We start from the raw sequence: 15,787 nt of genomic DNA, 5'->3' as shown, positions 1-15,787 counted from the left end.
GGGCATTTGAACATTGATGCTTGTCAGTCACAATGTGGGACAGGGTCTCATTTTGTGGGATGCTTGAAAAGTCTTGGAAATGAGGGACTGTCCCACGCAAAGGGAGACATTCTGTCTACGTTCTGTGAGGCCCTCACCGTTTCCATGTGAATCCTGAGTTCTACATGTTTCTCACTGTTCTATTATAGCAGCTGGGTTTACTTTTTATCATTGCTGCCGGGCAGAGAAACCTTGTATCTCCATAATTCAGAAGGAGCGAGTGCATTCTCCGACACCGGCAATCAGACGCGGGCGGTACTGCCGGAGGGAGGGGTGGCACCTGCCTGGGAAGGTGGGGGGATTAGTGGAGTTCCGCGGCAGTGTTGGTTTGTTTCGTGGCCGACGCCGCAACTGCCGACAACAGTCACGGCTCACGATATGCGTTGCCAGTTAAAAATCACCCGTGTCTTCCCTGTGAGGTTAGGGTTTGGGTCTCGGCGTTGCTGGTTAAAACTCACCCATGGCTCCCGAAACAGCCGTGTCTTCCCTGTGAGGTTAGGGTTTGGGTGAAATTAATTGAATTTTGTCTGGTTCAGTTTTATACAGGAGGTGTTTATAAAGTTTAATATGATAAATATATTATACTCCTTTCATGACACATGATCAGCGGCAGCCTTTTTATGAAAGTTGTTAATATCACATCAAATTCCTTATTAAATTATTATTATTATTTATAATATTTTATATTATTCCAGACCAGTGTGTGGAGTCCAGTCTGCAGGTGAAGATCAGTTCTCCAGCCACGACTGTTTCTATTAAACAGGAACCAGAATACCACCTTAAACAGGAACCTGAAGACCACCTTAAACAGGAACCTGAATACCACCTTACACAGGAACCTGAAGACCACCTGGATCTCAGTAAGTTTAAATTACTCAGTCTTTATTTGTTTTATTGGTGAAAGTGGGTCGGTACTGAGGGTGTAAAGATGAACCGATATCACCCGGTTATCGATTTTAGCATTAACAATGTGACTACATTGATCGTATTATGAATGGGACGACGGTTCGGCAGTAAAAGTATGAATGGGTTCACTGAAGCTTTGCAGTTAATTCTACTTCAGTATTAACTAACTAACTAAGACTCACTGACCTAACATTCAGCTCGTCTCACATCTTCTATGAGAACACTACAATGTAAACAAACGGCCATACAGCACAAAGCGCAGTCAGCGCACCATCAAAGTTCAATTTAGGAAAATGTGGCCAAAGAGTATATTATATATTATAGAGTCTTTGTATTTTTTCCTAGACTTTCTGTACATTCTTGTGTGTAAAGAGGAGGTCTCACCTGAAGAGGAGAGGAGCTCCAGTCTGGTCCAGGAGGAACCACAACCTCCACAGATTAAGAAACAAGAGGAGCTACTTCAAAGACCAGAAGAAGCTGGTGGGTCAATGACTGTTTTCAAATACGCAATAAAAATACTGCTTAACTAAATACTGCTTAAAGAAATACTTTTACATTTTGAAATACATTTTAAGTAGGGCTGTCAAATGATTAAACATTTTAACCAGATTAATCTGAGTTTATAAATATATTAATCACGATTAATCAGCATTCAAACTATGTCCAAGATTATAACATGTTTTACTAGCTCACGATACCACACACGTTGAGCAACTTGTAGATCTGGTATTTGTGTTACTTCTTGACTTTTTTCAATATAATTTTCATTTTCACCTGATGTTTACATACTATAGATAGATAGATAGATAGATAGATAGATCTTTATTGTCATTGCTTGCACGAAACAATGCAAGTTGAGCTTCACCACTGTAATACATAATACCCAAAGTGCAAAGTGCAACGTAATAGTGCAGTGTAATAATAATAGAGTTCAGCAATGCAAAGTTTAATGCATAGTCCAAGTCCAGTACAATAATAATATAGAGGAGGGTCAGGGATGGGGTAGGCGGGGGCAGGTTGTTCATTCAGCAGCCTGGCAGCCTGTGGGTAGAGGGTCAGTCTGCTGGTTCTGGACCGGATAGATCGGTATCTCCTACCAGAGGGCAGACGTTGGATAAGATGGTGTGCTGGGTGGAACTGGTCCTGTAGGATGTTATTGGCACAGCGTAGGCAGCGGGAGGTGAAGACTGTGGAGATCTCTGGGAGGCTGGTCCCAATGATCCTCCCTGCAGCCTTGACCACTCTGTGGAGGCCCTCCTTCTCTGCCCTGGTGCAGCTGGAAAACCACACCAGTTGGTGAGCACATTCTACTGCACAGTGGTAGAAGTTGATCGACAGGCTCTGTGGGAGTTTTGCCCCTCTAAGTTTCCTTAGAAAGAAAAGGCGTTGCTGTGCATTCCCCACAGCAGAGGTGATGGTGGTCCTCCAGGACAGGTCGTCGGCCATAGTCACGCCCAGAAACTTAAAGTTAGAAACCCTCTCCACCTCCTCATTTCCGATGGAGAATGGCTGAGATGTCCGGAGACCTGCAGAAATCAATGTTGTTAGCGTTGTGGACATTGCCTGCCAATATAAATGTGTGTTTGGACACTGATGTGGAGGCTGGGAGGCAGAGATGCTGCTACTCTGTCATATCTATTTCATATCTATTTCAGGATCATTAATCTGTTATCAAGCCGATTGGCTGTTTCAATTATGCAATGAAAAAAATACTGCTTTAGTTTCTAGATGTGCTTTCATTTTGTTCTTTCATTTTTAAGTGGTGCAGCCACTCCAATGCACAGCAATGCGTGTCCCTGACTTCCTGGCTGGGTCTGTCTGTCCGTCCAAGCACGGAAATAGCGTTATAGCGTTTGTTGACTACCAAGTGTCACTGTTGCGCAGCCTAACACACACACACCAGGGAGGGCGGCTTGTACAGTACAGTACTACAGCACGAGTACAGTACAGCGCCACTTGGTTCAGACGGGTCTGATTTTCATTTTATGTAAATCATTCTGGTTCATAATACAGTATAAATCAATTTAGTGTGGTTATGCTGTTTATAACACATGAACAACCTTATTATTAAAGTTGTTACTAATGTCACCTTCATTCCAGACCAGTGTGTGGAGTCCAGTCTGCAGGTGAAGATCAGTTCTCCAGCCACGACTGTTTCTATTAAACAGGAACCTGAAGACCACCTTAAACGGGAACCTGAAGACCACCTGGATCTCGGTAAGTTTAAATCACTTTATTTGTTTTATTTGTTAAAGTGGGTCGGTACTGAGAGTGTAAAAATGAACCAATATTAATCATCAGTAAAAGTATTAATGGGTTCACATAAGGCTTTGCAGTTCATTCTACTTCAGTACCAGTAAGACGCCTGAGGGCGAGAAGCGACCTCAGGTCGCGTGCACGCATCCGCCTGGGTGACAGCAGACTGATGGGCAAGCGCTGACACTTTGGTATGGGGGGTAAGATCTTAATTGTCAGGGCCTGTTAAGAACTCTAGTCTCCACCGGCTGCCAGGCGCAGCTGCACTAATAACTTTGGGGCAGGCCCGTCTAGTTTAAATGGACAGGTATCAGTCAAAAGGGAGACATCGAAGAGGAAGGATGGATGTCATGTCAGAACAGGTCAGCTCCATATATGGAGAGGTTTGGGGTTGAGGTTTGAGGTCAGAGTTGCTGACCAATATTGATGACATCAGGGATCTCCATATATGGGCTTAATATTGATGACACCAGGGATCTCCATCCCTGATGATGTCACGTGATGTCACATGTTCTCTCACCCCGACCACCAAATATGGTGCCGACACACCAACTGACGGGAGATGTGCGATTCCATAGTTAACAACTAACCTGCTGGAGAAGACCTAACATTCAACTCGTCTCACATCTTCTATGAGAACGCTATAATGCAAACAAACGGCCACACTATTTACAGCATTGGTTCCCAACGTTTTTATACTGAAGTACCACCTCAGAAAATCTTTGGCACTCAAGTATTTTAACTGATGTTAAAATACAGGAGCGTAGACCTGCCCTTTTTGTTCCATTCCTAAGCCAATAATGCTGCTGCTCTGACAAAACTATGTTTAATCTAGTCAGCACAACTGATGATATTTTGTAATGTGATTAATCCGTTCTCAAATCTTCTATTAACGGCTAGGTGTGCTGTCATGCTCATTTCAACCAGAAGAACTACCTGTAGTAATGTAAATATTTCATTCCACTTTTGTCTTTTTCTCCTTTTTTGGGCGACTCCTCTGTGTACCACCAGAGGGAGGCTCAAGTACCACCAGTGGTACTAGTACCAGTTTTTGGGAACCTCTGATTTACAGCACAGAACGCAGTCAGCGCACCATCAAAGTTGAATTTTGGAAAATGTGGCCAAAAAGTAATCTGTTGATACTTTTCCCAGCCACTACTCTGCATTGAGTTACAAGATTCAAACCTTGATAGTCTCTTTGTATTTTTCCATAGACTTTCTGAATGTTCCTGTGTGTAAAGAGGAGGTTCCACTTGGAGAGAAGAGGAGCTCCAGTCGGGTCCAGGAGGAACCACATCCTCCACAGATTAAAGATGAACAAGAGGAGCTACTTCAAAGACCAGAAGAGGCTGGTGGGTCAATGACTGTTGACATTTTTCAAATGGGTATTAAAAAATACTGCTTTAAGAAGTACTTACTAGCTCTACTCATTTTGAGTAGGGCTGTCAAACGAATAAACATTTTAATCAGATGCATCTCAGTTTAAAAACTATGTACAAGATTATTATGTTTTACAAGCTCACGATGCCACATGTTTTGAGCATCTTGTAGATTGGCTATTTGTGTTACTTTTTGACTTTTCTTTCCCTTTTACAAATTCAATATGCAATGTATGTTCACCTGATGTTCAAATCAGGATGGGGACAATTATTTTAGCACTCAAACAACAACCTTTATACTGAACAAGACACTAGACTTGGTAAAGTTTGATTTGAATATGTAGTATAATGAAAGGTCTTTCTACTGGTGATTTCCACAGAGCACCACAGGGAGAGGTCTACAGTGTCTAGAGAGATGGCCTCCAAAAGACATTCAACGTTGTCAGAGGAGCAGCCAGAGATGGACCAGAGACATGGACTGTTTGATGCAAGGATGCAACCTGTAGTACAATTATTGTACAAGATAGGTATGTAGTGTTTTATTTACTGTGGTTTAAACCTGTAGTAAAGTTGAATACAATTTAGGCATTTAGCAGATGCTCTTAATCCAGAGTGATTTACAGTAAGCAAGAACAAAACATGGTAATGCATCAAATACATAAAAACAATTCACCTTTAGCAAAGCCCTCTCCCACTTAGACACTCCCACTTGGACACTTTCCAGCCAGGCTCATTCATTCCAATGTAAATATCATGCATTTTACACATAGACCTTCAAAATCTCTTCCAAATCCGTCAACAAGGCCTGCCATATGCACTGAAAAATATGTGTGCGACATTTATTTTTTAAAACAATGTTTTATCATATAGGGAAACTATTGGTGGAGAGCTTTGTCTAACCCATGTTATGCTTAGCTGTGAGTGGACCATAGCAGTTTGGGGAGGGGCTTAGCTATAGGTCAATTGTCTTCAAGAATCATACGTAAACTAAGAACAGTGGAATATCTATACAATGAAACTATGTGTATACACTATAGAGTGAAATGTCAACATAAAATGCTATCTAAGTTATGTCATTTTTGTTTTTCCTTTTAGATATTTGTGGGTCTTTTCTCCCTTTATTGATAGATTTACAGTAGGTAGACAGGAAACAGGGAGAGGGATGGGGGAAGACAGACAGTAAAGTTTGTCGGGATCGGGACTCGAACCCGCGGCACACTTTCATGCTGGATTACCAGCCAAGGTGCCTGGACCGCTAAGCCTGCCCAGGCCCATTCCATAGTTTTGGAGCCAGAAGGGAGAAGAGTTTGGGATGTGTGGAGCGCTGTCCCGGCATTTTTAGTGAACTTCCACCTTCCCTGCGTTGACTGATCTGAGCACGCGGGATGGTTTGTACGGTCCGATAACAAGAATACAAGAACGCAAACCCCCCAAAAACATGCTCACTCCGGGTGTGGTAGGCTACTTAGGTGTGTAATCATGAGTCATAATTTGCAAGCAGTGGTTTTTGAAATGCAAGGTAACACACATCACAAAATTCCAGCCACCAGACCACAAACATCAATAACGCAAAGGCTATACTAGTGCAGCGCCATATCAACATCATTCAAAACGAGGCGTTTAAGTGTAAATGACAAATATGCTACATTTGATAATATTCCGTCTCGTTCTTAAACTGTTTTCATTACCTCAAACGACAGTCATGACCGAACTGAAGAAGTTCTGACGACAGTTTCGCTCTGCCGAAAGATAAAGTCCACAGTGTGTCTCATCACAACGCACTGTGAGCTTGCTTGTAGGTCAGATACTTTCTTTTTTTGAAATTATGTTTTTATTTTGGTCATTGTGTACAAGCATAATGAACAACTACATCATGAGAAGTACATTACAATCATATATATATAAAGATATATTTCCCATGTTCTCAATGGTGACCAAAGTTACAACATTTTTCTTTTTCTTTGGAGCAAAAACAAAAAACGAACAAACAAGAAAAAACAAAAAAGACGAACATCTGGGCAGCTCTGAATGGAAAAGGGGGAAAGGAGACGCTTTCACAAATCTACATTACAACTTATTTGTAAGCAAGTACAGGGTCATACATTCAGCAAGTTACAATAAAAGAAAGGAAATGAGAATAAAACATAAAAATAAAAGAGGTATAGGACGAGCGATAGCAACACAATACTTTGTTTTCCCTTATTCAGCAAAAGTCTGATCGGACAGGTGCGATATATTCAGTCCATTTAGTCCAGATCCAGAAGAACTTTTCTTCCTGTAATCTAAGTGAGTACGTCAGTTTTTCCATCTTGTATATATCATGAGTTATCTCGATCCATTCCTCTACCGTGGGTGGTTGTGGTTGCATCCACCTCCTAGTGATCGCCTTCTTGCTAGCCACCAGGAGGGTCAGAATTATTTTTTTATCGTTACTATCAAATAAGTCATATGGGAGGTTTCCTAGGTATAAGGTATCAAACTGGAAGGGGATGTCGATCCCAAACACCGCTTCTAAATTATCATGAATTTCCTTCCAATATGTATCTAGAACTGGGCATTCCCAAAACACGTGAAAATGGTTCGCTGCATTTTGATTGCATGATCTCCAGCAGTCTACTCCTGTACCTCTGTATCTTTTTTGCAGTGGTGTTATAAAATACCGTATATGATTTTTCCAATTAAATTCTCTCCACATATTTGAACATGTTGACTCCCATAGCGATTTGCAAGTTTCCTCCCATTCTTCTTCAGTTATAGTGAAATTCCCTTCTCTTTCCCATTTTTCTTTTACATATATCGTATTTTCAGTCGTGTTCTGCTGGAGACCATTATACAGTCTAGAGATAATCCTACTGCATGTAGGAGAGTCTCCTGCTGACAAAAACACCCTCATGAGGTCTGAAGCCTCCAAAAATAAGGCACCACTCAACGTCTGGTTCATGTAGTTTCTAAGCTGTAAATATCTATAAAAATCACATTTTTCCAGGTTATGTTTCTTCTGAACAGATTCAAAGCTCTTGAGTGCCCCCTTGTGTACAAAAGTGGTATAATAGTTGGTTATGCCTTTTGAGATCCATCTCCTAAATCGACAGTCAGTTCTGTTTGGAATACATTCTGTGTCATACGCACACCATCTCAGCATTTTGGCCCCATTTTTAAGGTCACGTTTTTTCAATGTTTCTTGCCAAATCTTTAATGCTGTATTAATCCAGGGGTTATTTCTATCTTTCATATTATTTATTAACCTATCATCCCCAATTATGGCGGCTAATGGTATCCCCTGAGCCCATGCCACCTCAATATCTTTCCATCTTGCCGAATATGAAGGCATGCACCAGTACACAAGGGTCCTCAGTTGAGCGGCACAATAATAGTCAAACAAACAGGGGAGGCCAAGTCCCCCTGCTTCCCTTTTTAATTGTAGAGTTTTATATCTAACTCTGGGTCGCTTGCCCTGCCATATGTACCTGGATATTAATTTATCCCATTCTTTAAATTGGTTGGGTGCCACCTCGACTGGGAGGGATTGGAATAAGTACAGTAACCTTGGTAGGATGTTCATTTTAACAGTCTATCCTGGAACTAAGGCTCAAAAAAGGAATGAGGCTCCAACGTGCCAGATCGTCTTTTATTTTACCATTCAGGGGGCCATAATTAAGATCCGTTATTCTAGACAAATCTTTGGGCAGAACAATTCCCAGGTATCGTATTGAGTCTGCGTCCCATTTTAGGTCATATTTCCCTAATATAGTCTCGGGCGGGTTGTAGTTAAAAGTGATAACCTGGGTCTTTTCGATATTGAGCTTATAGCCCGAAAAAGATCCGTATTTCTCTAGTCCCTCCATTAGAGTCGGAATTGATTGTGTGGGCTGTTTTGAATATATTAACAAATCATCTGCGAATAGCGCCAATTTGTGTTCACCGTCTGCCATGTTTATACCTTTAATATTTATATTTTGTTTTATCATTTGGCTTAATGGTTCAATGAAAATCGCGAAGAGGCTACAAGAAGCGCTGCAGCCCTGTCTGACACCACGTTCCAGAGTAAAAGATTCCGTCAGGTCACCATTTATTTTTATTCTAGCAGATGGATTTTTGTACAACGCCTGAAATGTCTTGATAATAGACTCATGAAACCCAAACCTCTTTAGTACCTTAAATAGGAAGCTCCAAAATACTGAATCATAGGCCTTGTGAGCATCAAGGCTTAATAGAGCTGCCTCCTCCCCACTCTGAACTATTTGGCTAACAATGTGTAGAGTTCTTTTAATATTATCTTGTGTTTGCCTTTGACGAATGAAGCCTGTTTGCTCTTTTGAAATGATGCAAATTAGAATCCCATCTAATCTTTGTGATAATATGGACGTGAATAATTTGTAGTCTAAATTTAGTAAACTGATGGGTCTGTAACTGTTACACTCGACTTTATCCTTTCCTTCTTTCGGAATGACTGAGATTATTGCTTCCTTCCAGGAGGATGGAGTCTCTCCGGTCTGCATTACCCAGTTAAAGGCTCTTAATAAAATGGGTACCAAATCCTCCCTCAAACCCTTATACCACTCAGCCGTGAAGCCGTCTGTGCCTGGCGATTTACCTCCCTTCAGCCTAGAAATTGCTGCTTCTATTTCTTCCATTGTTATTCTGGCTATTAAATCTTTGTTTTGGTTTTACGTGACAGTAGGCAGGTCAAGAGACGCAAGGAAAGAATCAACCTGAGGTTCATTATTAGTTTGTGGTTGGGAGTATAATTTCTTGTAGAAAGTGTTAAAACTCTCTTTAATTTTCTCTTGGCTAGTCTCTATTACCCCAGATTCAGGATTCTTTATCTTTAAAATGGTGTTGTCCGCTTGTTGCTTTCTCAACTTGTAAGCTAGTAGTCGCATTGACTTTCCTCCCACCTCATAATAGCGTTGCTTGGTGAACAGCATTTTCTTTTTTATTTCTTGTGTTCCCAAATCCTCCAAATTGTTCCTTATTTCCTTCATCTCCTGCCTTACCCCGAGGTCCAGGCTATTGGCATGATTTCTTTGTAGGTGTTTCAATTTAATTTCCAAATCATGTGTCTGTTGTCTCCTCAGTTTCTTGGCTTGGGCAGTGAGGGGAATAATTTTGCCTCTCATAACAGCCTTAAGGGCGTCCCAGAGCACTGATGGTGATACTTCTCCATTGTCATTCAGCTCAAGATATGTTTCAATGTATTTTGTTAGATCAGCTTTAGTTGCTGGATTATTTAAAATACTTGAATTAAATCTCCATAGTGTGGACCTCGGTTTCCCATTAAGGCATATAGTCATGTAAATAGGGCTATGGTCTGACAAAGCTATTGGGCCTATGCTACAATGCTTTATTTTATTAAAGTCTCTATTGAAAACGAAGAAATAGTCTAGCCTAGAGTACACCGAATGCGGAGCACTGTAATGAGTATAGTCCCGGCTGGTCGGGTACATTTCTCTCCAAACATCTACTATTCCTACTTCCTTCATCAATGCAGTTGCTTTCTTGGCTACGGGTTTGGGTTCCGGATTGCCCCCAGAAGCATCTAAATGTGGTACTAACCGAAAATTATAATCAGCAGCATTGATGAGGATGCCCTGTGATTTTGTCACCATTATATCGAATATTTGTTTGTAGAATGACCAGTCGCTGCCTGGAGGGGCATACACATTCAGTAAACTCACTATGGTTCCCTCTATTTTCCCTATTATCAATACAAATCTGCCTTCCTTATCTTTAACCTCTGATATGTGTTCATAATTCACTGTGTGTGATATCAGTATGGCTACCCCTCTCCTGGGACCGGACTTGTAGGAAGATGAGTATACATGTTTGAAACCTGACTTGTTCAGTTTGGCATGCTCTGTATCATTGAGGTGAGTCTCTTGTAAATATGCTATTTGTACCTTATCCCTTCTCAATTTCGAAAGTATCCTTCCTCTCTTATTTGGATTGATTTAACCATTTACATTAAATGAAACTATTTTTATATCCTGCATTTAGGTTATACCCTGCACATTATTCAACATGACAGTGAAAAGCGTCTCCTTAGTTACCCAAACAAGCTGCAAACAAACAAAAACACACACAACAAATAGAAAAAAATAGAATAAAATGAAAAGTGCATCTCCAAACTCCAGGGTAGAGGTCTCTCGTGCGACCCTACACCAGCTCAACAAGGATAACCCCCCCTCTCTAGGCTGGCAGGGGGGGGGCTTAAAGTTAACAACATAGTTAGGTATCATGTTTGTCTTTCCCGACCTATTAGTATTTTCTCCTTTAGTAGATTCTTAGGCTAGGTAAATATATATGCATCTGAAATATTTCCCCTGCTTTTTTCCAAAACAAAACGAAGAAAACATATATTGACTATAAATTGGACTCACCAGACCCAGTTTCAGGTCTAAACCGTGCGTTCATCATGTTCTCATCTCACCGACCGTTACTTAGTGTTGTCAGTGTCCTCTGCTTCTTTGGGTGGTGGTGGTGTTGGTGTTGGTGTCTCTTTTCTTCTGAAGGTCTGCAGCTTGTCTTTGAAGTTCGCGTTGTGTCTTGGGCGGAGTTCTCGTCTGTCTCCACGTCGGGTGTTTTTCTGCCATGTCAGTTGCCTCAGTTGCTCCATCAGTGTCTCCGGGGTTTTAATCACAGTGATAGAGAAGCCTTTCTTCGCCATGTCTTGTGTTGCCTCCTCCGCCGTGTCGTATATCTTGGTTCCCTCACTGTAGTCCACTCTTAAACGGGCTGGATGTAGAGTTTTAAATGGTATGCTTCGGTCCTTCAATAAATGGCGTGCCTCTGCATAATCTCAGCGTTTTTGGAGAACGCGTGGGGGGTGGTCTTGGTCCAGATTAATTCTGTTGTCTTGCCACGTGAAACCTTTCTTCTGCCACGCCGTTCTGAGCACCATTTCTTTGGTTTTGAAACTGAGGAATTTGGCCACGATAGATCTTGGCGGAGCCTCCGTCGGTGGTTTGGGGCCTAGGGAGCGATGTGATCTCTGTATGTGTAGGGGCTCTGTGTTCGGCAACCCCAGCCCCTCTTGTAGTAGTTTCTCCACGAAATCGTTCATTGATGTGGAGTCACTTTCTTTCCCTTCTGAGACCCCGTAAATACGGACAGATTCGCGTCGGGAGCGACAATCTTGATCAATCATCTTGGTATCAAATTGAGCTAGCAGCTTTAGCATCTCCGACGTGACGTCCTCTGTGTTCTGAATTCTTTCCTCCGCCTTCGTGATTCGGCCCTCTGCTTCATCCATTCTTGTGTTTGTTTTCTTTATTTCTTCTTTGATACCTTCGAGTTGCTTTCTGTTATCTCGTCTGAAGTCCCGTAGTTCTCTGAGGACTGTAGCCAAGTCTGCATTCCTTTCCTCTGTGCGGGCTCCGCCATCTTGGCTCTCGTGGTATTCCGGAGAACTGCTGCGGCTTCTCTCGCCTTCGCCGAGTTTGTTCGGAGTTTTGCTGGGTTTTCTGTTACGGCCTTTGTTGTTAGACATTTCTGCCCCTCTCTCGTTGTTTCAGATTATAAATTTGAAAGATAATTTCACTGTTTGTGGGGCTTTCTGTCAATTTCTGGTCGGGAGCTCCTTCACTATGCTGTTATCCTGCTGGCGTCATAACCGGAAGTCCAGGTCAGATACTTTCAGCGAGCAAACGCCGCCATAAGGCAAAATATAATGCCTGAAGTGTAAAGCCAAATGTATCCTTTGCACCGAAAATAGCTGCTCTACAAGCTAATCTGGATGTATTTTTGAATACATTGCAGGGCCTTTGCTCCTAGACCATATAACACATTGTATTTTTTTTTGTAGACTTTCTGCACGTCCCTGTGTGTAAAGAGGAGGTTCCACCTGAAGAGGAGAGGAGCTCCAGTCTGGTCCAGGAGGAACCACAAGCTCCAGAGATTAAAGATGAACATGAGGAGCTATTTCACACAACAGAAGAGGCTGGTGGACAAAGGTTAACATTACTAGCAGTGAAAAGCGAAGATGATGATGATGAAAACAGAGACACAAAGCCTGTAGCCGGCACCTCAACTGTACACATGAAAGCACAAGCTGATGTAGAGGACTGTGGAACATCACAACCAACTAGTGACAACCAGCTCCTCTCTTCACACTGTTCTGAATCTGACACTGAAGACAGTGAGGAGTGGGAGGAGACTAGGGGAGATCAGTCAGCTTTAAACACACTGAAATCACAAAACACACAAAATGTGGGAGGACAGCACAAGCTGTCCCAGGATCTGGAATCATCGAAACAAACTGACTCCATTAGGAGTCTCACACGGAAGAAAAGTTTCAATTGTACAGAGTGTGGCAAAATGTTTAATCTAAAGGGTGATCTAAAAAGACACATGATGACTCATACAGGCGAAAAGCCCTTCTCTTGTACAGTTTGTGGTACAGGCTTTACTCGGGCGGGTACTCTAAAAACACACATGATGACTCATACAGGCGAAAAGCCCTTCTCCTGTACAGGCTTTACTCAGGCGTGTCATGTAAAAACACACATGATGACTCATACAGGCGAAAAGCCATTTTCTTGTACAGTATGTGGTAAAGGCTGTGTTACCAAAGGTCATCTAAAAAGACACATGATGACTCATACAGGCGATAAGCCCTTCTCCTGTACAGTATGTGGTACAGGCTTTTCTCAGGCGGGTACTCTAACAACACACATGATGACTCATACAGCTGAAAAGCCTCTCTCCTGTACAGTATGTGGTACAGGCTTTTCTCAGGCGGGTACTCTAAAAAGACACATGATGACTCATACAGGCGAAAAGCCCTTCTCTTGTACAGTTTGTGGTACAGGCTTTACTCGGGCGGGTACTCTAAAAACACACATGATGACTCATACAGGCGAAAGGCCATTCTCTTGTACAGTATGTGGTAAAGGCTGTGTTAACACAAGTCATCTAAAAAGACACATGAAGACTCATACAGGCAAAAAGCCTTTAGTTTAAGTCATAATGATCAGTCAGTCTAATCCAGGATGACAATGATGCAAAAGCAGAGGAATTGCATGTATAATCTGACAATATCAACATGACTGAATAAAATACACATTAATAGTTCCTTGTGATGGAGTTTAATTTGTATCTTGTGTATGGATCTTATTTTCTATTCAACATGATGGAATTTCATTTTTTATTTTAGGTTGCATTATTCCCTCGAGCTCATAGGTTACTGGTAGTACAATATGAGCATCAGTGTGTGTCCACATTTGTCATTATTTAACAAGTCTTATGCATTAACATTCATGCAATAATTATGTTCATTGATATGCAGTAAATGATGGTGCAGTAAAGTGCTCACAAGCTGCTGGGTTTGTGTAGATCAGGGTGTTGCTACATCTTACATAATGTACCTTCAGACCATAACAGCCACATACTGTACGTGTATGCATTGCAGTTAAACAATTCTATTTTACTATCATTATTTCATTTCAATGCTCTTTTGTCAGGTGTGTGCTGTTAACAAAAAGTATGACTTAGCCTTTTTTCAGCCTTATTTCACATTACTAAACCAGACATTCGGGGTAAAGTAAATACATAAATAACCTTTTTTTATTGATCCCTTCAGAATTAAATTATACTCTGGGAAATGCCCTATGCCCAGGTTAATGAAAAACACTTCGGGCGCCCGCTGGCCTAGTGGTCCAGGCCCATGCCACATATAGGCTCTGGCCTAGTGGCCCAGGCCCATGCCACATATAGGCTCTGGCCTAGTGGTCCAGGCCCATGCCACATATAGGCTCTGGCCTAGTGGTCCAGGCCCATGCCACATATAGGCTCTGGCCTAGTGGTCCAGGCCCATGCCACATATAGGCTCTGGCCTAGTGGTCCAGGCCCATGCCACATATAGGCTCTGGCCTGACAGCGCATTGTGTGTTTGAGTCCCACTCATGACTACCTTTGCTGCATGTCTCTCCCCTTCTGTCTCTCCCTCTTTCCTGTCTATCTTCACTTGTAACTATCAATAAAGGCAAAAAGACAAAAACAAATCTTAAATTAAAAACAAAACAAAAAACAAGTCCCTTAATGTTGGTGGGCCGTTCATATTACAATTCAGGTATGAAACCGCAGACTGTATTTATATATTTTAGTTTTGATTTGTCTGCCTGCACTTTTGCCCCCCAAAAATGAAATAATATATTTCTTATTGTTGGCCTGCCCAACACAACATACGTGGCCCTTTTCGTTTGTACATGGTAATGACTTTGAGAACATAGGCCAATGATATGGACCAAGTTATTGTGGAACACCTTTCCCCATTAGAATATTAAGACATCCAATGCACTACATTTATTGTGTGAAATGGCATGAGGGATCCCCACAAGAAGACCACCCCAAAAACCGGCAGATGTGCCGTTTTGTGGGCTTTGAGCACCTGCCCCCCTCAGTGCTCTCTGCTCTGCAGTAATATACTGTATATGTTACGGATCTCACTGGGGGTTCTGGGCACTGTTGGTTCATTCAGTCCATATTACCTCTTCACCAGAACGGTGGTTTTGGTGGTGCCGCTCATAGTCCATCACCATGCTCATATCTCCTACCCTCCAAATTCGTCCATTGTTTCCCTCTGCTTTCTCTCTACCGCATATCTCCATTCTGTTCATTTTCTGTTCCTTTCCTATTCTATTCATGTCGCTGTCTCTATTATTTCATTCCTTTATTCTGTCATTCTCCCTCTGCTCTGTTTCGGGTGTTTGTTTGTTTTTCTGTCGGGAGCTCAGCTCGCAAAACCACCACGGAGCAAAGCCACACCGAGCACTGCTGTCGACCCCTGTGTCCTCCTGGCCGTGACGTGTGTGGGTGGAAGGGGTGGGGGGCAGAGGAACGGGGAGGCGGGGGAACGGGGGGAGCTACGGGAGGCAGTTTAGGAATAGCGCGTTTGCGTTGTACTGGCTATACTGCGAGCCTGGTAACCCCGCCTCCCCGTTCCTCTGTCCCCACACACACTCATCTCTAATTACAGAGATCCGATATCCAATAATATGCAGCAGGGTCAAATCGGCCGATACCGATATATTACATTATTAGATATTATATTTATATTGAGCTCATTGCTGAAATATCAGTCAATACCGGCGGAAAATATCGGTGAAAATCGGTTCAATACCAATAATGCTTTTATAATTAAATATCGATATATCAATTATGCTAATATCATGCATCACTAATTGCTATGCGACATGTGAGTTGGACCT

General features: G+C 42.1%; 1 protein-coding gene across 1 annotated transcript in view; it reads left to right on the top strand.

The window, feature by feature from the left end:
- Positions 1-15,460, top strand: part of LOC306919433 (uncharacterized protein) — a gene marked incomplete at its 3' end in the record, with an annotated part of 59,359 nt that extends 43,899 nt beyond the window's left edge. Inside the window, exons 4-5 of the mRNA XM_079532217.1 lie at positions 12,385-12,611; positions 15,314-15,460. Coding sequence (XP_079388343.1) covers positions 12,385-12,611; positions 15,314-15,460 — 374 coding nt within the window. The remainder of the gene's footprint in view (positions 1-12,384; positions 12,612-15,313) is intronic.
- Between the last annotated feature and the right edge of the window lie 327 nt (positions 15,461-15,787).

Source organism: Electrona antarctica (assembly GCF_951216825.1).
Source record: "Electrona antarctica genome assembly, contig: scaffold_25, whole genome shotgun sequence".
Taxonomy (NCBI): domain Eukaryota; kingdom Metazoa; phylum Chordata; class Actinopteri; order Myctophiformes; family Myctophidae; genus Electrona; species Electrona antarctica.
This window is presented reverse-complemented; position numbering and strand designations above follow the sequence as displayed.